This window comes from Neoarius graeffei, chromosome 20 (assembly GCF_027579695.1).
Source record: "Neoarius graeffei isolate fNeoGra1 chromosome 20, fNeoGra1.pri, whole genome shotgun sequence".
NCBI lineage: Eukaryota > Metazoa > Chordata > Actinopteri > Siluriformes > Ariidae > Neoarius > Neoarius graeffei.
Window position 1 is genome coordinate 17,932,214 of NC_083588.1, and position 25,922 is coordinate 17,958,135.

The 25,922-nt window shown below is 42.0% G+C and overlaps 1 protein-coding gene across 14 annotated transcripts in view; it reads right to left on the bottom strand.

The window, feature by feature from the left end:
- The window catches only part of cep112 (centrosomal protein 112), a 507,564-nt gene that overhangs the window by 468,832 nt on the left and 12,810 nt on the right, over positions 1-25,922 (bottom strand). For 13 of the 14 annotated variants that reach the window (XM_060901361.1, XM_060901366.1, XM_060901363.1 and 10 more), the window contains 2 exons: positions 22,871-23,061; positions 9,115-9,263 (listed from right to left, as the gene is read on the bottom strand). In XM_060901361.1, coding sequence (XP_060757344.1) covers positions 9,115-9,263; positions 22,871-23,061 — 340 coding nt within the window. Of the gene's footprint in view, positions 1-9,114; positions 9,264-22,870; positions 23,075-25,922 lie in introns of all 14 variants that reach the window. The other variant, XM_060901367.1, reaches the window with a different exon arrangement.

Genomic DNA, 25,922 nt, shown 5'->3' on the forward strand with positions numbered 1-25,922 from the left:
GCCCGGTAGCACTTATTTTAGTGTTATAACAACCAACTTCCTATGTGTAATATTAAGCATGTCTCTATCTTTCACAATTATGAGCCTCTGAAAACCCGTGACCTTGAGTTTGCCCTTTCGTGGTCATGGTGCCAAATGAAAGCCCAGACATGACTTCCTATAATGTTGATAATGATAAACATCTCTCTATCTCTAACCGTTTTCGAGTTCTAATGGAAAATATGCGAAATTTAGCGATGACCTTGACCACCCTGACATTTGACCCCCCCAAATGCGAAGAAAACTATGAGAGAGAGACCCCATCATGTAGCATATCAACGGAAGCAGAATTGAAAGATGAACATTTTGGAATTGGTTTGAAGTAAATATGATTAATATGAAGAAAAATATCGCGGGGGGAAAAAAAAACCAAAAAAAACTATTTTTACCTTTTTAGTGACCTTGACTGGATGACCCTTAAAATGCTGGAGGTTCTATTTGAGACCAATACCCATCTATCCTGAACGTTTTATGAAGATTGGTCCAGCTGTTTTCCTGTAATGTTGCTGCCAAAAACATTGTTGAAGTCAGTACAACAGAGTGCACTCTCTGCTCACGGGACGTCAGGAAACTTTGTTCGAGGTGCTTTTCTTTTTGAGTCACGGGAAAGCGCTCAGGCTCTCTCTCTCTCTCTCTTGATCGGTTTCTGACTGGATTACTCATCAATATTAAATCAGATAACTTTCACAGGGATGTTCTCTCTCTCTCTCTATCTCTCTCTCTCACTGTTTCTGATGAAGTATTCAGCAAAATTTTCCGTCTGCTAGTTTTGATGTTCTGATTCACTTATGACTCTGAAGTGAGTTTTCAGAGCTTTACCTACTTATTTTTTCAAATCAAACTGATTCATGTAAATAAATAACTATTTTAGGATACAACTGTAGTTGTTTTGATGAAAAATACTGAGATCTTAGTGGTCAGAATGAGATTAAAAAAAACAAAAAACAGAAGTCAGAAACGCGAGCATCAATTTCAATTCAATTAACTGGAATTGTTTATTGGATGCGGCTCACGCAGTTTTTTCGAGGTTCGTCTTGAAAGCTGTGAATATTATCATTTATTTTCTTTCATATAAACACTAGCAGGCCCTACTTTTGAGAAATACAAAGGCCTACAGAGTACAAAGAGGGGATTAGAAATCAATCAAATTATGCTTCTTTTAATTTTTTTTTTAAAAAGTGGTTAATTAGTGGTCAAGGCTGTCAACATTAAATTTTACTGTTTAATTTTTCTCCATGATTGCTGCCCTGCCTGTCGATGTTTTTCTGATGCCATCCGTCATGTTGTCTTGTCAGTTTGTCTAGTATTATTGTTAATTTTTGTGTATGTTTTATTATTATGTGTTTGGTGTTTATGTCCTGCTTGTTTATGGCCTGTTAGTTTCTTATTGTGTTTTGTATTATAAATGTCGTTGGTGTTTGTTGTTGCTTAATGTTGTTCTTGGTTTTGTTTGTAGTAATTGTCTGGTGTTGAGTTTATGTTGGCTTGAATGTAAATGTATTTTAGTTTTGCTTTTTTTTATTTTTATTCAGATTTAATTTTTTATTTGGAAATGTTTTATTTGATTATATTTTAAATTTTGTTCTTTTAGGGTGACTATTTTAACATCAGTCCAGGGACAGCAGATGCAAAATAGCCTTCTGGCTAATTCTGGCATATTTACATTTGTTTAAATGTTTTATTAATGTGCATTGTCCCTGATAACTAAACCTTTAAATAAATAAATAATTATTTTTTTTTTTAATTTTGATCGAGAATAGTGAACGTGAATGATATTCCTGACTGGGATGCATTTGTCTCAAGTTCCAGTTTTTCCAATTAACACTAGGGGTGTTCACACGGCACATACTTGCATCGATGCTGCACTGATGTATTTTGTTGCGATATATCTTACACCAGTGTAAATTTTGTGGAGCTTTCACACGTCACAAACCTGCTTACTAGAGAGAAGCGTGTTAGCACCGGTGCAGCCCCACTTGCGTTCACACGGCAGTTTTTGCGACCATGCTATACGATAGCACCCAGCTAGGTGGAAGGAGGGAGAGAAACTGGCAGACCTTGACTTTGCGGATGATCTAGCTCTGCCGTCTGAGAACAACCAGGATCTACAGCACCTTACAACGAAGCTAGAACGGTTTGCTGGGAAAGTTGGGCTGAGGATCAGTATAGAGAAGACCAAGGCAATGGAAGTGGGAGACAATGCCGATCAACCACTGCTGAGCATCAGTGTGTATAACAACCAAGTCGAAACAGTGGACCAGTTCACCTACCTTGGCAGCGTGGTTAGCAACAGTGGTGAGGTGGAACCTGACATCAGCTGTAGACTAGGAAAAGCAGCTGCAGTGTTTCAAAGGATGCGCACCATCTGGGCAACCAATGCCATTGATCTGGACACCAAACTACGCCTGTACAACAGCATAGTCCTACCTACAGCAATATATGCAAGTGAAACATGGAAGTGCACAGCTAAACTAACCAAGAAGCTGGATGTGTTTCACCAGAGGAACCTGAGAAGAATCTTGAAAGTAAGGTGGCAAGATCACATTACAAATTACGAGATTCTCAGAAGGGCGAAGACCAAACCACTGAAGGACATTATAACAGGCAAGAGGATGCAACTGGCAGGTCATATCCTACGCCTACCGAGTCACCGCCACTCAAAGACTGCCATGACCTGGGTGCCACCAGGTGGCAGAAGGAAGAGAGGTCAGCCAAAAAACACCTGGAGAAGAACTTTTCAAGAAGACCTGAAAAGAGCAAATATAACCTGGGAAGAGGCTGAGGAAGCAGCAGCTGCGAGACCCAGATGGAAGCTTGCTGCCCAATGTGCCTGTAGGCACAGGAGGACCTAAGGTAAGGTAAGGTATACGATAGTAATAATGCGGAAATGAAATATGCACATGCATGAAAATGTACTTCCTTTTCCCGGTTGTCATGGCATCACCAAGCGCCGGGAAAACAACGTGGATGAAGACACCAGTGTTGCCAGATACTGCTGACGTTTTCCAGCCCAAAATATGTGCAAATCTGCCAAAATGCACTTAAAACCGCCCAATCTGGCAACACTGGAAGACACGCAGTTCTGTTGTTGTTGATATTCATCATTTTGGAAGCGCAAAATACCAGGATGCAAATTATGCAATGCCCGTATGTAATCAACTCTCCTCACACGTAGCGAGTCTACCCCTGTAGTGTTCAGACGTCCCATTTTATATCGGTGCTGCCCCGCAAACTAGCATTTACTCCGGAGTAAATTTCTTAAACCACCTCCCGAGCAGGGTTAGATTCGCACCGGTTTAAGCAGCTTTCAGGGGCTACACCGGTATAACTTTGTACCGTGTGAACGCTCTACCGGGGCAGCCCTGGTGCTACACCGGAGTAAAAGTTGCCGTGTGAACACCCCTACTGATTTCTCCTTCTTTGTGATATAGAAATGAGAGTTAATATCAGCTTTATATTGCACAAATAAAGCCATTTGGTGAAAAAATGAAAAGAGTGTACCGAATTAACGGTTTTTACCAAATTAGCATAATTAATACTAATTAAATAGTAATTCACATAATTTAATAATTTTTCAAACTTTGTATTCAGTATAGAACCATCTATGTGCCTGCGAATTTCTATGTAAATATCTTGAAAAATAGAAAAGTTATTAAGAAAAAACATTTTATCTCATTGGTTAAGCTAGTATCGCACTGGGCTGCGACAGCTTGCGACAAATTGCGAACGTCATTCGTGAGAGAGTTTCAAAAGTGCTTTGAAACATTCGCGGGGCTTCTCAATTTCCTTGCATGAGTCGCCAAGTGTCGCTCCTTCGTCGCTGAAATTTTGAACATGTTCAAAAAATTCGTGCGACAAAACTTCCCTCAAAATAGCCGCAAATGCGTCGCTGGTGTCGCAAAGCCATCGCGAACCCTTCTCAGGTCAGTTTCCGTGAGGCTTCCTTTACTTCCCTGCCTGCCGACGGAAAGCCGGGCTGCGACAGCCTGCGACTACGGTAGTTCGAGATACAACAATTGCGATAAAATATGCGAATATCAATTCAGTGTGATTCCAAATGAAAATTGTCGACAATTCGCATATTTTATCGCAATTGTTGTCTCTCCAACTAGTCGCGGGCTGTCGCAGCCCAGTGAGATATTACCCTTAATGAGGCCCATTTTGGACCATGTGAGCCTCAGACAGAATATTTCCAGGGATTAAAGCAAAAAAAAATCCTGAGCCTGAACTTTTTAGACTCATGCAAGCAACTCTATATGGCCGGTTGGTTGGAAGAGTTGGCACACAATATAGGCATATATATATATATATATATATATATATATATATATATATATATATATATATACACACACACACACACACTAACTTTAAAAACGCACATTGATAAAACTTGCTGAATTCGTGCTGAGTTTATCTCAAGAAGAAAAGAAATGTATCACAATGGAAAAATAACTTCATTCCGCCCGAATAAATTCCAAATCTGTGCTCAAATCAGAATTTAAGGGAGTTGTACTCAATAACGTACAATATGACTCGGGTAGTCAATGACATGGACAGGCTTTAATTTTCAAACAAATTTTGCATACACTGTACACACACAATCTTGCCTATAAATACCCGGGGGAAATGATGGGAAAATTGTCATTATTGAAGATGCCACGCCTAAGCCAAAATCAACGTGAACAGGCCATCGGGATGTTGCGTGCCGGAAGTACACAGACAGAGGTCGCCCGGCACTTCGGTGTTCATCATTCGACCATTTCCCGTTTGAGTCAGTGTTACAGACAGACAGGGAGCACCAGGGATCGTCCACGCCCTGGTCAGCCTCGAGTCACGACGCCAGTTCAGGATCAGCACATCAGGCTAGCTCACCTCCGTGACAGATTCCTGACACCCTCAGTCACTGCTGCTGAGACCCCTGGACGACACAGACCCAGAATCTCCAGCATGACGGTCCGAACATGGACCAACTGTCACTTTGAATTTTTTTATTGTGAATTAATTCTTGAGTTTGACAATAAATGTCCTTTATCGATGTTTCAAGATGTGTGTGCATTACATACAATATCATAAATTTCAAATATATGCATGGATCTAAAGTGATATCGTGTTGAATTCCATTGTGCGTTTTTAAAGTTACTTAGTATATATATATATATATATATATATATATATATATATATATATATATATATATATATACACACACACACACGTTTTATGTGGTTGCAGGGGTCGTAATATGCGACATGAACACATTCACAGGGTCAAAAAGATTGCATGAATGATTGCAGACTAAAGGCCTCTGCATGCTCTTGCGACAAGGCTTTCGCAGATAGCTTTTCGCAGACAGTTGTAATTTATCGTTGAGCGGGGAGTAATAGGCGTGCGCGATGTTATTCACCACCACAACGCAAGGGGGCACGAAGTCGCGAAATCGCTAGGAGTAGTTGGTGGGTGTGGTTAGTGGAGTGTTTATCCTCCGGTTACTTATAATGACTAGAACTGGAGTCGTATAGATGTACGTACTTCCTCACTTCCTCGATCAACCGCTCTTCGTGCTGCTCCATCTTCGCTCGTGTTTTTAAAAATGGCGGTCGTGAAAACAAACCAAACCGGGAAAGTAGGGAAGCGGAAGTGCGTGTACAGCGGATGTAGAGTGGACCAATCAGAGCCCTCTTGTCTGCGACGCTGTCTGCGGTGGTCACAATTTTTGGGAGGTGCGCGCAGAGCGTCTGCGAAGGGGGGGGGGGGCTACGCAGACGCCATCTGCGAGGACTGGGTTGTCAGCATAAATTGGCCTTCAGTTTGACTTTTGAAAATGCAATACCAAAAACGGCCAGTAGATGCCAAAAGTGCACCTCACCAAAATATGCTACATGTAGCATTTAGGATTTCTTTTGGTATCAAGTTTTGCTGCTAAGCTTTGTCCTTAACAGGTTACAAATTGACCTACAATCACAAGGTGAACTGTTCCAAGGGTATGTGAAATTCAGTCTAGCATTGGAAAAATAAAATCTTTGTAACCATTTAATTTAGGGTACATTAAAAGGACAGTGGCTTACTTTTTAAACAGTTTTAATAATTCAAATAATTCAACAATTTCAATAACTTTTAACTCACAGCTGCTCTGTGAGCAGGGTCTGACTCGTGTCTAGGAAGAACCTTTTTGCTGCTGGATGCATACATGAGCTTCTTGGAGCACAGCGTGCAGAAGCAAGCGCCTGGCTCCCTCAACTTCCGACACCAACTGCTAAATGGCTTGCCATCTCGTCCAATCTCCTCCAGCCATGCCCAGCGCCATTTATTCTTCAGACCTTTATCTATGGCGAGGGTATTTTTCCCTGGCTTCATATACTGCACCGTCTCCACTCCATGAAATGCCGCTCTCTCTACTCTGAAGTTGCTTGAGGCACATTGTGTTAAGACCCGCCCCGTTTTACTTCTGATTGGCTAATACTGTAATGGTGATGATACATGGGGCAACTTTTTGGGCAATGTTGCCGAGCAATGTTGCTGGCAACGGGCTACTAGGTGAGACACAGGGCAACTTTTCAGGGCAACTAACAATGGGCAACAACAGTTAGCAACGGCAGTTTACAGTTAGCTAAAAAAAAAAAAAAAAATCGATGTCTTAATTTTTGCTGTGACCATTTAATCAAGCTGTCTGTTGTTTTTTAGAGCTTTGGTGAGGTAAATTCCTCCATATAGAATATTAAAATAACAACTTACCGGCGTAAAAACAGATGAGGAGTCTCTTCACTCCACTGACACTGAGCGGCCGCCATATTTTTTTGAAATTTCTGATCCGAACCTCACCGGAGGTCACATGACTCGATACTCGCGTTCTGATTGGCTTATCTCAAAAAGTTGCCAGAGATTATCAAAACCATTCAGAAAGAAACAATGTTGCCCAATCTTAATAGAAAAGAGTCAAAATGCAATTGCCCAGCAACATTGCTCGGCAACATTGCCCAAAAAGTTGCCCCGTGTATCATCACCATTAGTTTCAGAACCGGAGAGTTGCGCTTCTTTCCTATCATTGGCAGAGAACGAACACACTCGAAAGCCATGGGGTTATCGAACGTTTTTTTCCTCCTAATAATATATATTTTGCCCGCAGTCAAGCGCTGAACGCCGAAAATCCGGCAGGGGGCCGGAATACTTTAATCCCTGTATTTCGGCGGTTTTCTAAAAATTAAGCCGTTTTTTCAATCTTTGATTTGTAATACATCAAGAACGGATAAACATATTTTAATTCTGTAAAAAGTACGCTGTTCTGCATTCAATTCTGAATTCAAGGAGAGCAGTTTCAGGTAATTTGGATTGAATTTTTAGCTGACATGCCTATTTTTGATAAAGTAAACATGCTGTAGTGGCGTGGATATAAAATGTCCAAATAAAATGTTTAAATGACCTAATTTAAAAAACAAAAAAACGAACGAGACATTTAGCTGACAGAACAATACTTACTGAATAAATCTTCCCCTTTACTTGAAGTGTTCCGCCATATAAATTCCTGCACTCGTACGTTTCCGAATCCCACTGAGTCAGCTTTGGGACTGAATACAGCAGTATTTTATTGTGATATATAATTGCAGGCATGCAAGTGCGTGTTGTAATGAGCACTTTTTTTCCGGACTTAATACCTTGTAATTACCTTTTATTCATGCGTAGGATCCTTGTACTTACACTCATTCTTACTGATTACTATAATATAAAGTGCCTCATTGGGAACAGGAGAATAGTTTGGAGCAATCAATCAAAAGAAACACTCAAGTGATATTAATTTCACAGACAGCTTGACTTTTGTTCTGCGATTCGATCGTGTCGCTTACCCGGTGAAGCCTAATCAAATATTTAGACGCAGATTTAGACTTAACTGTGTACCGTACAGTAGAGCCCTGCACTCCCGTGGGAGTCCCGCGGGACCCGACGCAAAGCAGTGCGGCGCAGGACAAATTTTGAAAGCTCATTGTGGGCGCGGGCGGGAGGGGGAGTGCACAATGCGGGAGCGGGTGGGAGAGGTGATAAGCTGCAGTCCCGCTAACTAAAAACGTGTTTAAAATAAAATTTATAAGTTATTAATTTAGGGGCGGCACGGTGGTGTAGTGGTTAGCGCTGTCGCCTCACAGCAAGAAGGTCCTGGGTTCGAGCCCCGGGGCCGGTGAGGGCCTTTCTGTGTGGAGTTTGCATGTTCTCCCCGTGTCCGCGTGGGTTTCCTCCGGGTGCTCCGGTTTCCCCCACAGTCCAAAGACATGCAGGTTAGGTTAACTGGTGACTCTAAATTGACCGTAGGTGTGAATGTGAGTGTGAATGGTTGTCTGTGTCTATGTGTCAGCCCTGTGATGACCTGGCGACTTGTCCAGGGTGTACCCCGCCTTTCGCCCGTAGTCAGCTGGGATGGGCTCCAGCTTGCCTGCGACCCTGTAGAAGGATAAAGCGGCTAGAGATAATGAGATGAAGTTATTAATTTATGTCTATTATATATATTTTGTGCTGGATATTTTATTTGGCATTAATAAAAGCATTTTAAGATGCCTAAATTTGCGGATCTCGTGTACGTTTCCGATTCCTTTCCACTCTTCCGTGTTTGAGATTTTGGTAGGTGTGCTGGGTATCTCTGTAAAGCCTCAGCTGCGCATGCCGCCTGTCAACGCACACCCTCGCTACGTGCGCTAGGTGAAGGATCGGTCAGTGCAGAGCTCAGCTAAGCTCAGCATGTTTAATTCCCCAAGCCAATGACAAGAACTTTCGTGAGAAATAACACGAACGTCTGCATCATGCAGGATTTGCGGGCGGGAGCGGGACTGAAAATCATAATTCTTTGCGGGAGCGGGACTGCATAGTGCGAGAGCGGAACTGAAAATTCTGTCCCGCTCAGACCTCTACTGTACAGTAATGAAACACTGCTGGCAGCGTTTTTTTTTTTTAAGTCTTTAGAAAGTCCTGCCCAACATAATTATAGGCTATTTACAACATTATTCACATCTTTGGCCAAAGTCAAAATTATTTATTCAATACACCAAGACTAATTAAAGCCGTGGTTGGGCGTGGTTCATAAAGACATACCTGGTTGAGCTTGGATGAGGTGGGGGGGAATCCTTCAGCAGACCTGACCACATGTCATCACCATCCAGTTCACCAGAAACCCAGTCTGGCAGCACGGTGGAGCTCTGTGCTCGAGACCTGGACGCCAGCGGCTCATCGTAGTACACTGACTGGTGAGGAAATCAAAGTCTCAAATCTGGATTTAAGCTTGGAATGTGAGCAAGTTAAACACAATTACACAGCAGTGTGTTCCGGTCCACTAATCTGACCGTTCCTAGAGCGCTGATATTTCACATCACGGCACTGTTACGTTTCACCGTGCTGAGAAGAAATAATGTTTCTCCTGGACCCAAATTAGCAAAGCAGGCTAACTGTAGTGGCTATACACACTTCAGACGTGCCAATGATCTCTGCTTCTAAAAATGATGTCCCCATCACTTAAGGATATAGCCCTGGGTATTTTCACCCTCAAAAAAAAAAAAAAAGAAGATTATTAGAAAACAACTGACTGAAACAGATCAGAACTTGACTTGCAGTGCCCGAAGATGGAAGGGGGGTGGGCAGCCATAATTGAATGCTGCACAGGGCACATTCAAAATATTGGTAACCACCAACAGAAGAACAACATTCAGAACTGGTTGGAAGACGACTTCAAAAAAAAAAAAATCCACTATTGTTAGATTTTTCAAGGTGAAAACAGATGGTAAGTCGTCGGCCGTGGGTGTATATATAGAATGTAACCTATCCAATTATGTTGATGCACAAAAACTGCTCTGTGTCGCCTGGTTACGTTGAATTTACAGCGTAGGGTCTGTATGATTAGTGCGCCAGGCGAGCTCAAAAGTTCAAGTGGTTTCATGAATATCTACCGTGGTGCTCTATTTGCCCCGACTAAGTTTATTTAACAGGTCAACAACGATGTGTGTTCATGTCGACACCAATAGTTGCCTTGACGTAATTTAATCACGTTTTAATGCTACATGTACCAGGCTTGTAGTACTCGAGTCCGACTCGTGCCCTAATTTTAAGAACTCATGACTTGACGTGGACTTGAGCGCTGATGACTCGGACTCGTGCATTAACTGTATTCGGACTAGCAAACTAGAGACGAGGACTCGGATTTTTTCTTTTTTGTAACATGCCATAATAATTTGGCATATTTCTATCTACACTACCGTTCAAAAGTTTGGGGTCACCCAGACAATTTTGTGTTTTCCATGAAAAGTCACACTTTTATTTACCACCATAAGTTGTAAAATAAATAGAAAATATACAGTAGTCAAGACATTTTTCTGGCCATTTTGAGCATTTAATCGACCCCACAAATGTGATGCTCCAGAAACTCAATCTGCTCAAAGGAAGGTCAGTTTTATAGCTTCTCTAAAGAGCTAAACTGTTTTCAGCTGTGCTAACATGATTGTACAAGGGTTTTCTAATCATCCAAGTTCTTTTTTTTTCGTTTCCGTTTCCGGTTGAGAGTACGTCGTGCGCATTCTGGCTGCCGCTTCTCATCAGAGCTTTTTTAATTTTTTTTTCCTGTGTGTTTGTGTAGTTTGATGTTTGTTTGAGTGTTTTGTCCGCCGGTTGTGGTGTAGCTCCGGACCCAGTTTTGGGCGTTGGTTCCCTCCAGGCCTTGGTTCGCTGTGGGTGATGCCTGCACTCCCAGCTGTAGACCACAGTGAGCTCGTTGCTCATTTTACATCGTGGTTGTCCAGCGCTCTGTGCTTTAACGCTTGGCGTGATGTTCCGAATGATGTTGCTCGGTGGTGTCGCAGCGGCTGTGCAGGCGGTTTGGGACACACCAGCGCTCTGTGTGGCAGTGCTTCTCTGCTCGCTTTGTGGATCCATGGCGTAGTGTTTGAGCGATGTGGCTGACGGCGTCACGGCGGCTGTGCTGGAGATGTGGGACTTGTTTTCATGCGCTTTTTGGTGGGACTGTGGCTGCTACACCACGGGAATTACATCCTGACCCCTACTTGGTGGACTTTTTTTTTTTTTTTATTCATTCATTTATTTATTATTTTTTCCCTTTATTTTTTATTTATTTTTTCTTTGTCTATAATTGTAAAGCGTCCTTGGGTTTTTTGAAAGGCGCTATATAAATTCAACTTATTATTATTATCCATTAGCCTTCTGAGGCAATGAGCAAACACATTGTACCATTAGAACACTGGAGTGAGAGTTGCTGGAAATGGGCCTCTATACACCTATGGAGATATTGCACCAAAAACCAGACATTTGCAGCTAGAATAGTCATTTACCACATTAGCAATGTATAGAGTGGATTTCTGATTAGTTTAAAGTGATCTTCATTGAAAAGAACAGTGCTTTTCTTTCAAAAATAAGGACATTTCAAAGTGACCCCAAACTTTTGAACGGTAGTGTACATTAATTTTTATCCTAATTTCGTGCAAGAGAATGCACATTCACCTGTTCGTACGTCATGTTCAGGAACAAGCTAACGTTAATGGTGCTAAAATGCCTGGAGAGAAGCCCCTAGGATTGTCCGCTTTGGTTATACAGACTTCTCGTGCAGTGGGGGGGAAAATGCACTGCTGTGTGTTCCATACAGTATGTAGAAGAACTATCGAGGAGACGGCGGGGACAACCTCGAACTTCAATCGTCATTTGGCAAGACTCCACCCGGAGAAGGAAGTGACACGCTATGTTCATTGCTCTGTTGCTTGCTGAGCAATGAACTAGCTAGTAGTGTTAAGGCCCAATCCCAATTCTAATTTCTACCCCTTCCCCTCCGCCTTCCCCTTGGCCCTTCCCCTTGAAACTGAGCTACAAGGGATAGGGCTTGAAATTCAACCCTTACGTATTGGGATAGCCCTTCAACGATCGCATACGTCATCGCGTACCTCCGTCTGCGTTTACGTTAGCAAAACGCGACGCGTCATTGGCTGCGACCAGCCGCTACAGTCAGAGCCAGAAATCTCTGCTGGCAGGGTGTGATTTGTTAACTAACACCACTGAATGGGATATCTTTGGCGCTTCGTGCACCACATCCGACAGAATAAGGTGTCAGAACACTCATGTAAACAATAAAAGCGAGAATAACAGAACAAAACGTACGCAGTAAAGCAACCAAAAACAATACTCACTCCCAAAGCTTTTTAGCAGCAGCTTGGATTTCAGAAATCGCTGCTCATTCTCAGCTCGAAAGCGAATCAAGCGGCGTGTTTCCTCTGGATAACAACTTAAAACACGTAAATAATGGAGAAAATACATTTATGACAATCTTTCGCCGCGGGAACCGCCATCTTTCTGAAATCCGCATGAAATCTCGCTGAAATCCGCATAGCATTGTGGGAAATCACTCAAACCCCTTCGTTCGGAGTCTGCTCCAGAAAAATCTCCGTTTGGAGGGGTACAGAAGCCCTACCCCTTCCCCTACCCCTCCGCGTTAACTGGGATTGGGATACCCCTACCCCTTCACGTGAACGCGCAAAATGGAGGGGAAGGGCCAAGGGGTTGGTCCAAGGGGTGAAATGGGATTCGGCCTTAACCCTCGCTCATGTTATTTGCCCTGTTGATAGTGGGCGGGGCTTGCTAAGCGACGAACAAGCTTTGTATCTGTAGCCTGTTCACTAAAATGGTGCAGTCAAGCAGGAACGTTAGTCCAACACGGTAGCAGAGACGCTTTCAGATAAAGGCAGCAACAGCCACCTTCAAATAGTGCGGGTGGAGTCTTGTTCTCGGAATCGACTCGGAATTTTCTTTAATGACTCAGACTTGAACACTGGGGACTCGAGACTGGACTCGGACTCGAGGTTTAGTGACTCGGCTACAACACTGACCTGTAGCCTAGGCAGAACCAGCCAGCTGACCATCCTGACCATGGGCGCTCACCATGGCGAGGGAGCGGGGGGGGGATGGTGCCGGTTGTCCCCCCCTCTCCGCCATGCGAAGCCTTTGAAAAATTGAGGCTCCAAGGGGACATTCTGAGGCTATCTGAGAGGGAAATTGTAACAAATTGTCTGTCAACATTGAAAAAGAAAGAAGTAATCTTCTTCTGCCCCGGACAGTCTTTGGCTTTCTTCCATTTCGTGCCGCGGGATGACATCTGTAAATGCCCAAGTGTCAACAAAAACAACTCGCGAACTACTACTGTCAAAAGCTCCCGCGCTGGTGCGTGAAAGGTCATTCAGTCTCGAGAAATCTCGCTCTACCAGTCAGCTGACCTTGTTGTATGTAACCCATGTCAAATCTCGCGAGAGCAGCCGCGACAAGTAAACAAACATGGCGCCTCAGTCTGGAAAACGCCAATTCGGATTGTTTTTGCACCGTCTGACGGTGTATCTACTATGATTGGAATATTTTTGGAGTAATTATAACGTATTTGATGATCAGACACATTGTCATGTGGTGTTGCCGGGATGTTTTCACGGAGAAAAGATCATTTTGAGAGATTGCATGTTGTGCTGTAGCATACAAGTGCATGGCCCAAGTGTGACTTGGGGTTCAATCGGCATTTCGGTAAGAGGGCGCACGCCGAGAGTAAGAGGGCGCAGCGCCCCTGTTCTCCGGTTTAGACGAAAGCCTGATATTAGTCACATATAGGGATAAAATAGTTTGGTTTTTTGTTTTGCCACGCGATATTAATGTCAACATAAATTTGTGTTGTCCAGACACCACAAATGAGCTGCTGCAGTCAAGTCAGCCTGGACGCATTGGAGAAAATGATGCTTGTGTGTGTGTAAAACCTGGAAGACATATTTATATGATCAGAGTCTTGTGAGATGGGATGTCATCTGAGATTTTGAATGTTGTAATATAATAACGTAGCTTAGAATGTGTCTGTGTTCCTAAAGGACAGAGCTGTGAGTGAGAAATGATATGCTTTTATTAAACTGATGATACATTTTACTCGTGATATTTAACAGGCAATTGACACATGCATTAGTTTCCTGAGACATGATGGGTGTTGACAACTTAATAACGAGACTGTCAATGACGGCGTAGCTCACTCCGGCCCCGTCTAGTCCAGAAGGAACGATCTAAAATGGGCCACCTTGCAAGCTGTATACACAAGCTCTATATAGAAGCTATATACAGCCTCCTGTAGGAATACCGACCTATTTGCCAGAAAGAATCCCAATCGGCGAGGAATTGACCGAGAAGCAGCGATTTTTGTTGAACTGCTCATTAAGGCTTAATTACACCAGATCCTCATTATTAATTGAAATTATGAAAATTTGCGTAAAAGCTATATGCACCCCAGGCAGACCTACAGACCCGATTCCAAAAAAGTTGGGACAAAGTACAAATTGTAAATAAAAACGGAACGCAATGATGTGGAAGTTTCAAAATTCCATATTTTATTCAGAATAGAACATAGATGACATATCAAATGTTTAAACTGAGAAAATGTATCATTTAAAGAGAAAAATTAGGTGATTTTAAATTTCATGACAACAACACATCTCAAAAAAGTTGGGACAAGGCCATGTTTACCACTGTGAGACATCCCCTTTTCTCTTTACAACAGTCTGTAAACGTCTGGGGACTGAGGAGACAAGTTGCTCAAGTTTAGGGATAGGAATGTTAACCCATTCATGTCTAATGTAGGATTCTAGTTGCTCAACTGTCTTAGGTCTTTTTTGTCGTATCTTCCGTTTTATGATGCGCCAAATGTTTTCTATGGGTGAAAGATCTGGACTGCAGGCTGGCCAGGTCAGTACCCGGACCCTTCTTCTACGCAGCCATGATGCTGTAATTGATGCAGTATGTGGTTTGGCATTGTCATGTTGGAAAATGCAAGGTCTTCCCTGAAAGAGACGTCGTCTGGATGGGAGCATATGTTGCTCTAGAACCTGGATATACCTTTCAGCATTGATGGTGTCTTTCCAGATGTGTAAGCTGCCCATGCCACACGCACTAATGCAACCCCATACCATCAGAGATGCAGGCTTCTGAACTGAGCGCTGATAACAACTCGGGTTGTCCTTCTCCTCTTTAGTCCGAATGACACGGCGTCCCTGATTTTCATAAAGAACTTCAAATTTTGATTCGTCTGACCACAGAACAGTTTCCCACTTTGCCACAGTCCATTTTAAATGGCCCTTGGCCCAGAGAAGACGCCTGCGCTTCTGGATCATGTTTAGATACGGCTTCTTCTTTGAACTATAGAGTTTTAGCTGGCAACGGCGGATGGCACGGTGAATTGTGTTCACAGATAATGTTCTCTGGAAATATTCCTGAGCCCATTTTGTGATTTCCAATACAGAAGCATGCCTGTATGTGATGCAGTGCCGTCTAAGGGCCCGAAGATCACGGGCACCCAGTATGGTTTTCGGGCCTTGAACCTTACGCACAGAGATTCTTCCAGATTCTCTGAATCTTTTGATGATATTATGCACTGTAGATGATGATATGTTCAAACTCTTTGCAATTTTACACTGTTGAACTCCTTTCTGATATTGCTCCACTATTTGTCGGTGCAGAATTAGGGGGATTGGTGATCCTCTTCCCATCTTTACTTCTGAGAGCCGCTGCCACTCCAAGATGCTCTTTTTATACCCAGTCATGTTAATGACCTATTGCCAATTGACCTAATGAGTTGCAATTTGGTCCTCCAACTGTTCCTTTAACTTTTCCAGCCTCTTATTGCCCCTGTCCCAACTTTTTTGAGATGTGTTGCTGTCATGAAATTTCAAATGAGCCAATATTTGGCATGAAATGTAAAAATATCTCACTTTCAACATTTGATATGTTGTCTATGTTCTATTGTGAATACAATATCAGTTTTTGAGATTTGTAAATTATTGCATTCTGTTTTTATTCACAATTTGTACTTTGTCCCAACTTTTTTGGAATCGGGGTTGTACGTTCCTGCCAAAAAGAAAACTACAAATCGGTGAAGGATTGAGAGCGAAGAAGCGATTTTTGTGAAACATGGACGACGGACAACACATGATGGCAGAAGCTGTCGGCCGCATGAGCTAATAACGAGACAGAAACTGAAGTGAACGGCATACATATTAAAAATAGCTACCCTCCTATGGGTACATGTGGCTACTGCTTATAAATAAAATTCTTTTCTGATCCTGTGTCTATACAGTAAATATAGCATACATCCATGTTATCAATTACACTACATCATCTCTTGCAAACATCAAGCTGTGAGCAGCATCAGGGCTTGTAGTATTTTGGTTACTGTGTTTTTGTTCAAAACTATATTTTCAAAATGCTAAGAAAGCACTTGCTCATGAATTGTCTTAAAGCATTATTTGGTACTAATGAGCACATTTTGTTTCACAAGTGGTGTGTAAAGACTCAAAATAAAATAAAAATTTAAGCGAATAGCAGAAGTTTGACATCGGCTTCTCGATATATCTGCCAAAATGCTAAAAAAAACACCACTTACTCGATATCGAATCGGCAGCCTTGGCGAACCACGAGGTGAATTTCGTTTCTCTTTTTATCTGCCGATTATCTTCCGATACGACGAAGTTATAACGAGGTTTCTCTTATTTCGTTTCTGGTTCGTATCGGTTCCGAAGTTTATCAAGAAGTCGAACGGGTGATCGAACTCGATCAGGAGAAGTGCTGATTGGTTACGAAGTTTCACTTTTGTCACACTCATTCTTACAACACGATGACATCCTGGCTACTGCCTCGCTTTGCCTCGATGAGGCAGTGGCCACAAAAACAGCAGTGCAGAAGTCCGTGATAAAGATGTCATAGGGTGGTTCTCCACTATAGTTGCAAATTGGGATATGGACCTTGAGCAAACTGATAAGTTCATAAGGCAGAATTCTGGTAGCCAATTTTGGAGTTTTATTAAAGTATCTTCTTATTGCTCAATATGGCAAAATTCAAGGTCAAAGGTCAAGGTCATTTCAAGGTCAGGGTTGCCCTTGTCTCTGTCAGTACACAAACAGGTCTCTGAAATGCCTAATAAATCCATAATCTTTGACCAAAATCAAAATGTAATTGACCCCAATTACAAATCTGGGCCTTATTATCTCATCTCATATCATCTGTAGCCGCTTTATCCTTCTACAGGGTCGCAGGCAAGCTGGAGCCTATCCCAGCTGACTACGGGCGAAAGGCGGGGTACACCCTGGACAAGTCGCCAGGTCATCACAGGGCTGACACACAGACACAGACAACCATTCACACTCACATTCACACCTACGGTCAATTTAGAGTCACCAGTTAACCTAACCTGCATGTCTTTGGACTGTGGGGGAAACCGGAGCACCCAGAAGAAACCCACGCGGACACGGGGAGAACATGCAAACTCCGCACAGAAAGGCCCTCGCCGGCCACGGGGCTCGAACCCAGGACCTTCTTGCTGTGAGGCGACAGCGCTAACCACTACACCACCGTGCCGCCCGAGCCTTATTATAAACAATTCTATTTGAAAATGTATATTTATCACAATAGAACAATAAATATATGTATTAAAAAAGGTGCAGCGTTTGTGTACTGACAGCATGTTTGTGTACTGACATGTTCAAAAATAAGACAACGAAGTTGATTATTTGAGCAGAACAGTAACAGATTTAATTTTTGAACCTCAAAAATGGCAACAACATTAACCATGTGTGAACAAAATTAGGAACAAAACATACAAGAACCTAAGGCAACATTTCATGACACCAATTATAAAGTAGCCTAATTAACATTTCCTCACTTTTCTAAATTTGCCCGTGCTTTTGACATTTTAGTCAATCCAAACAATGTCCAAATTCATGACTACACCAGGCGCTGGATAAATGTCCCAATCACTACACCAAATCTGGGTGATTTTTTACTAGTTGGGTCCATGTAGATGTAGGAATCATCATGTGCCTAGAGTTCTTGGAATTTCTGGTGACGGGGACACTCTCAGAAATTGACTAGGCCTAATCAGAAAACCTTTAAAGATATCCTGGTAGGATACATGTACTAGGTATAGGCCTATATACTAGTAGGTTGACAAAAGGGATCGAGAGACATCAAACTGTCATCCTATCAAATTGGTCAATACTAGGGCTGTAACGATACACCCAACTCACGATTCGATTCGTATCGCGATTTTTGACCCACGATTCGATACGTCCACGATTTTTTTAAATGTATTTTTAAAGTAGTAAATTTGACTTATTAACATTTACTTACTTACATTAACTATTTAATAACAAATAATTCAGACCACTGCAGAGAATGAGTAATATGTATGCAAAAATGAACAAATGTATATCCAAAGACTGTTTTATTTCTCAAAATAATACTGTTGAGCCGGAAGCTCTGTTTTTTTCGGTTCTGAAAAAGTCATTTTTCCAAATCGTGTAAATCCGTTAAGATTTTTTTTGGGGGGTGGCTCTCTCACTGTCTCACTCTCATAGGGCCAATGATTTTCTGTGATCGCGGAAAACAGATGGAAATTACGGAATTTTTATAGTGAAACATTGCTCGCGTGTCAAAATGTAACTGCCGCAGAAGGCTTCCGCCCAAGCAGACATGCCTTCAGTGTTGCCAGATATTACTAACGTTTTCCACCCCAAAATATGTTCAAAACCAGCCAAAAAGCACCTAAACCCGCCCAATCTGGCAACACTGCATGCCTTTCTGGTCAAGTGATTGTGATTGGCTTGTGGCACACCTAGCCAGCCAATGAGCTGCTTGTTTACAGATTCGCTCCCCGCGTCGCAACCAGAATGGCGACCGCTTAAAAGAAATGAATGCTCTGCCAGTGGCGAGTGTGGACGTTGCGTGACTCGCAGAAGATTGTCGCAGGTCGGCGAAAAAACGACTTACTAATAGATATAAAAAAATAAAAGTAATTTAAGTAAGTTTAAAATGTAATTTAAATAAAAAGTAAAGTATTCATAAATTGAAGTTTGGAAGCACCTCTGTTTTTGGGCTGAGGAGAAGTTTGAAAGGGTGTACCGCGATTCTGCCTTCTTGTATCGCGACACGGATCGTGGCTCTGCGTATCGCGATTTCGATACACATATTGTTACAGCCCTAGTCAATACACTAACACAATAGTCAGTACACAAACAGACCCCGGTGTTAGCGTATGGACTGTTAGTGTATGGACAAATAGTTCATCATCTGGTCACCAGGGTGCAGATGTGTATATGATGCCTGTGCATTGTAGTCTAGTTGAAAGGTCTTCTAACTCACATTCATGGCACAAACATGTTTTCGTGACAAAGCTGGGCCTACATCATTCTAGAAGTGTTAGTGTATTGACTGCTGTTATAAATTCTGTTAAAAATTGCCATACAAACCTGAACAATGCTGGAAAACTACCACAATATGAAATTCAATGTTTCCCTCCCTTGAACTTGTGGGATTCCCACAATGCACTGCAGTCATCTCATTAGAATAGTTCTGTCCATTTTCCCCAGGTGTCTCTAGTAGTTAGTACTGTTAGTGTACTGACTTAATTACTTGGGACACCAAAAATCAATTTCTTGGCGGGAAAATTTCTGACTAGTATTGGAAACATTTTCAAAATGTGCTTTTCTTCATGCTGCATGGACTATATTGATCATATTTAAATGGGTGACACAAAATAATAACACCAATAAATATTTTTCAGCAAGGGTTTATTTTCCTTCTGGGATGTGAGAGACACGCATTTTGGACCTCCTTGGGTACTTCTGATGAAAAATTCTACCAACACTATTATATTTGAGTGGATAAAATTTAATAGCAATTAATTTTTATAATCAATAGGAAGGCATATGAACACAGACACCCTGATTTTATTTAAAGGCCTGGTCTCAGAATACTTGTTAAGTGAGGTGACACCAATTTGCAACTACAGTGGTGCTTGAAAGTTTGTGAACCCTTTAGAATTTTCTATATTTCTGCATAAATATGACCTAAAACATCATCAGATTTTCACACAAGTCCTAAAAGTAGATAAAGAGAACCCAGTTAAACAAATGAGACAAAAATATTATACTTGGTCATTTATTTATTGAAGAAAATGATCCAATATTACATATCTGTGAGTGGCAAAAGTATGTGAACCTTTGCTTTCAGTATCTGGTGTGACCCCCTTGTGCAGCAATAACTGCAAATAAACGTTTGCAGTAACTGTTGATCAGTCCTGCACACCGGCTTGGAGGAATTTTAGCCCATTCCTCCGTACAGAACAGCTTCAACTCTGGGATGTTGGTGGGTTTCCTCACATGAACTGCTCGCTTCAGGTCCTTCCACAACATTTCGATTGGATTAAGGTCAGGACTTTGACTTGGCCATTCCAAAACATTCACTTTATTCTTCTTTAACCATTCTTTGGTAGAACGACTTGTGTGCTTAGGGTCGTTGTCTTGCTGCATGACCCACCTTCTCTTGAGATTCAGTTCATGGACAGATGTCCTGACCATTTTCCTTTAGAATTCGCTCGTATAATTCAGAATTCATTGTTCCATCAATGATGGCAAGCTGTCCTGGCCCAGATGCAGCAAAACAGGCCCAAACCATGATGCTACCACCACCATGTTTCACAGATGGGATAAGGTTCTTATGTTGGAATGCAGTGTTTTCCTTTCCCCAAACATAACGCTTCTCATTTAAACCAAAAAGTTTTATTTTGGTCTCATCCGTCCACAAAACATTTTTCCAATAGCCTTCTGGCTTGTCCACGTGATCTTTAGCAAACTGCAGATGAGCAGCAATGTTCTTTTTGGAGAGCAGTGGCTTTCTCCTTCCAACCCTGCCATGCACACCATTGTTGTTCAGTGTTCTCCTGATGGTGGACTCATGAACATTAACATTAGCCAATGTGAGAGAGGCCTTCAGTTGCTTAGAAGTTACCCTGGGGTCCTTTGTGACCGCGCCGACTATTACACGCCTTGCTCTCAGAGTGATCTTTGTTGGTCAACCACTCCTGGGAAAGTAACAATGGTCTTGAATTTCCTCCATTTGTGCACAATCTGTCTGACTGTGGATTGGTGGAGTCCAAACTCTTTTGAGATGGTTTTGTAACCTTTTCCAGCCTGATGAGCATCAACAACGCTTTTTCTGAGGTCCTCAGAAATCTCCTTTGTTCATGCCATGATACACTTCCGCAAACATGTGTTGTGAAGATCAGACTTTGATAGATCCCTGTTCTTTAAATAAAACAGGGTGCCCACTCACACCTGATTGTCATCCCACTGATTGAAAACACCTGACTCTAATTTCACCTTCAAATTAACTGCTAATCCTAGAGGTTCACATACTTTTGCCACTCACAGATATGTGATATTGGATCATTTTCATCAATAAATAAATGATCAAGTATAATATTTTTGTCTTATTTGTTTAACTGGGTTCTCTTGATCTACTTTTAGGACTTGTGTGAAAATCTGATGATGTTTTAGGTCATATTTATGCAGAAATATAGAAAATTCTAAAGGGTTCACAAACTTTCAAGCACCACTGTATAGTGGAGAACCACCCCATAACCTTTGAATGTGTGGGTGATAATATTTCTTGTCAAGTTAGATATAACCTCCCCAACCTATCTATGCCAATCTCCCTTTTATTAAAAAAATAATAATACTCGTACAAGCCCCAGGAAAACCTGACTCAGCCCCTGGTCTTTTCAATAGTCCACTTGCATGTGACGTCACAGCCGATCCAGATTGTAAACAGACGCCATCTTGTCGGTCAAACGCCATATTTCCGCCATCGCAATTTACCGACACTGACTTTCATTGTTTTTCGCCCAAATCTGCAAATATTACCGTGCCACAATGCCGGAGAGTTGTATGGCATATAAATGCCACAACAGGAGAGGTCAGAAATCGGGAAGAAAGTTTCATAGGCTGCCACGGGACCCTGACAGGCGTGCAAAGTGGATTGCTGCTATCAGCCGGGCCGATCCAAACAACAACAACAAGGCATGGGTACCGACTGGAAAGAACAATCACTGGCGCCTGTGCAGTGACCATTTCATCTCAGGTTCGCCATGTATTTATTCCAGTATATCCATGTGGTATCAGTACTAGTACTCAATACTTAAGTGACTTACCCGTCCAATGAGGATTATTTTCTTGTTTACAAAATGCCACATCTGAGGGGGGCTGACAAATCCTGAATTTCTGTAGAGATAACTGTCCAGAGATTTATAAGCACGCAGTGCTTCACCACTGAACAGCGAGGGAAAGTTAATGAGGTAATTATACACATCTGGGTATTCCACCTCTAGCAGTTCAATATCCACTGACACGGTTGTGAAAACTACGTCCGGTAATCGATAAGGGTCATTAATCTGTAGGTCGTTTATTTTAGACATATATCTAGTTATCTGTTCATTAGAAAAATGAGCCGTGTAGTCCTTCGGTTGAAATTGATCCATTTTGTACACGAGTGCAGCAATATTCGGCTGTGTTGTTGACCGACAAGATGGCGGCTGTTTACATTCCAGCCGGGATTCAGTCACGTGACTGCAAGAGGTCTATAGCGAGAAACGCCGCTGGTGAGACCGTGCACACGGCAGGACTGTTCCGACCCTACTGTTTATCCTTTTTCAGCGTCATACGGCCTAATTTGCACAGAATTGAGAAAATACCAATTCAAATGTTGCTTGTTGTAGAAATCGGAGCGCAGCGCAGTGCTGTGTACGTAAATTAAACCTGAAAGGTCACCTGTCATTTTGGAACTTGCTACGGAGTTACAAAATGGGAGTGAATGTAGAGATACTTGCTCCTAACGATCTAACTAGAGTTTCACATTTGAGTTTGTCATGGGAATCACGGCACGGTTTACATTTTACACTTTTCCTGTAGAAAGTTTCACGGTAGGGGAGAGAGGAAAAAAATAAAAAAAAGATTACCATATATGTTGGTAAAGTTTTGAGGCTTCCCGCTTCAGGCTTGTAGGTAAACGGTCCCTCGAGGACTCCTTTCCTGAGCATGTGCAGAAGAAGCCTGGCGTATGCGTTGCGATTTTTCCTTCCCATCAGCCCAGAGCCGGACGCCACAGGATCACAGAGCTTCTTGATCCACAGGGCACAGCGCTGACGTTCTGTTTTAGAGGACTTGAGATGTGAAAACAGGCCAGCGTGCAACGTGGAGGCCACATTTGCACAAAGTAATAAATATTGAACAAAACATGACAGGGGTGTGCGGTTACAGGAAAATAATGAACGATGGGGTGATGTGGCCCAATGCAAAAATTACTTTTGAAAGAAATAGATCAGATAAAAGTTTGGCAACCAAGAACAATCAGGACAAAACTGGTGATTTAAAAAATAAAAAATAAAAACTTGAAAGCAGATACAGTGACACTAAACACCATGTCAGTGTTCATTAAAGGAGATTCGCAGAACCTTTATTTTTAATTACATTTCTGAGTGGATAGTATCTCCATCCTTGACTCCTGTATGCTGCATAAATAGGAATAAAAATATATATATATATACAGTGGCGCTTGAAAGTTTGTGAACCCTTTAGAATTTTCTATATTTCTGACCTAAAACAGCATCAGATTTTCACACAAGTCCTAAAAGTAGATAAAGAGAACCCAGTTAAACAAATGAGACAAAAATATTATACTTGGTCATTTATTTATTGAGGAAAATGATCCAGTATTACATATCTGTGAGTGGCAAAAGTATGTGAACCTCTAGGATTAGCAGTTAATTTGAAGGTGAAATTAGAGTCAGGTGTTTTCAATCAATGGGATGACAATCAGGTGTGAGTGGGCACCCTGTTTTATTTAAAGAACAGGGATCTATCAAAGTCTGATCTTCACAACACGTTTGTGGAAGTGGATCATGGCAAAAACAAAGGAGATTTCTGAGGACCTCAGAAAAAGCGTTGTTGATGCTCATCAGGCTGGAAAAGGTTACAAAACCATCTCGAAAGAGTTTGGGCTCCACCAATCCACAGTCAGACAGATTGTGTACAAATGGAGGAAATTCAAGACCATTGTTACCCTCCCCAGGAGTGGTCGACCAACAAAGATCACTCCAAAAGCAAGGCGTGTAATAGTTGGCGAGGTCACAAAGGACCCCAGGGTAACTTCTAAGCAACTGAAGGCCTCTCTCACATTGGCTAATGTTAATGTTCATGAGTCCACCATCAGGAGAACACTGAACAACAATGGTGTGCATGGCAGGGTTGCAAGGAGAAAGCCACTGCTCTCCAAAAAGAACATTGCTGCTCGTTTGCAGTTTGCTAAAGATCATGTGGACAAGCCAGAAGGCTACTGGAAAAATGTTTTGTGGATGGATGAGACCAAAATAGAACTTTTTGGTTAAAATGAGAAGCGTTATGCTTGGAGAAAGGAAAACGCTGCATTCCAACATAAGAACCTTATCCCATCTGTGAAACATGGTGGTGGTAGAATCATGGTTTGGGCCTGTTTTGCTGCATCTGGGCCAGGACGGCTTGCCATCATTGATGGAACAATGAATTCTGAATTATACCAGCGAATTCTAAAGGAAAATGTCAGGACATCTGTCCATGAACTGAATCTCAAGAGAAGGTGGGTCATGTAGCAAGACAACGACCCTAAGCACACAAGTCGTTCTACCAAAGAATGGTTAAAGAAGAATAAAGTTCATGTTTTGGAATGGCCAAGTCAAAGTCCTGACCTTAATCCAATGGAAATGTTGTGGAAGGACCTGAAGCGAGCAGTTCATGTGAGGAAACCCACCAACATCCCAGAGTTGAAGCTGTTCTGTACGGAGGAACGGGCTAAAATTCCTCCAAGCCGGTGTGCAGGACTGACAACAGTTACCGCAAACGTTCAGTTGCAGTTATTGCTGCACAAGGGGGTCACACCAGATACTGAAAGCAAAGGTTCACATACTTTTGCCACTCACAGATATGTAATATTGGATCATTTTCCTCAATAAATAAATGACCAAGTATAATATTTTTGTCTCATTTGTTTAACTTGGTTCTCTTTATCTACTTTTAGGACTTGTGTGAAAATCTGATGTTGTTTTAGGTCATATTTATGCAGAAATATAGAAAATTCTAAAGGGTTCACAAACTTTCAAGCACCACTGTATACATTTCTGAGAGTTAAAATCGACCGCAAAATTGGCATTTGAGCTGCCCCACTGAGCTAGCCAGCCCTGAGCACGTGACGTCACAGCGGTAACCGGTTTTAAGGCTGAGCCCTTTTACAGCTATAGACCAAAGTCATATAAATAAAAGTTGATGGTGAAAGTAAGAAATACCGTTACCGACTTGCTCAACTAATTCTGACTTGACTTCATTGATTGTGGGCTGACTCTCATTAAAACAGGATAGGCGTTATACAGTGGGGCAAAAAAGTATTTAGTCACCAATTGTGCAAGTTCTCCCACTTAAAAAGATGAGAGAGGCCTGTAATTTTCATCATAGGTACACTTCAACTATGAGAGACAGAATGAGAAAAAAAAATCCAGAAATCACATTGTCTGATTTTTAAAGAATTTATTTGCAAATTATGGTGGAAAATAAGTATTTGGTCAATAACAAAAGTTCATCTCAATACTTTGTTATATACCCTTTATTGGCAATGACAGAGGTCAAACGCTTTCTGTAAGTCTTCACAAGGTTTTCACACACTGTTGCTGGTATTTTGGCCCATTCCTCCATACAGATCTCCTCTAGAGCAGTGATGTTTTGGGGCTGTCGCTGGGCAACACGGACTTTCAACTCCCTCCAAAGATTTTCTATGGGGTTGAGATCTGGAGACTGGCTAGGCCACTCCAGGACCTTGAAATGCTTCTTACGAAGCCACTCCTTCATTGCCCGGGCGGTGTGTTTGGGATTATTGTCATGCTGAAAGACCCAGCCACGTTTCATCTTCAATGCCCTTGCTGATGGAAGGAGGTTTTCACTCAAAATCTCACAATACATGGCCCCATTCATTCTTTCCTTTACACG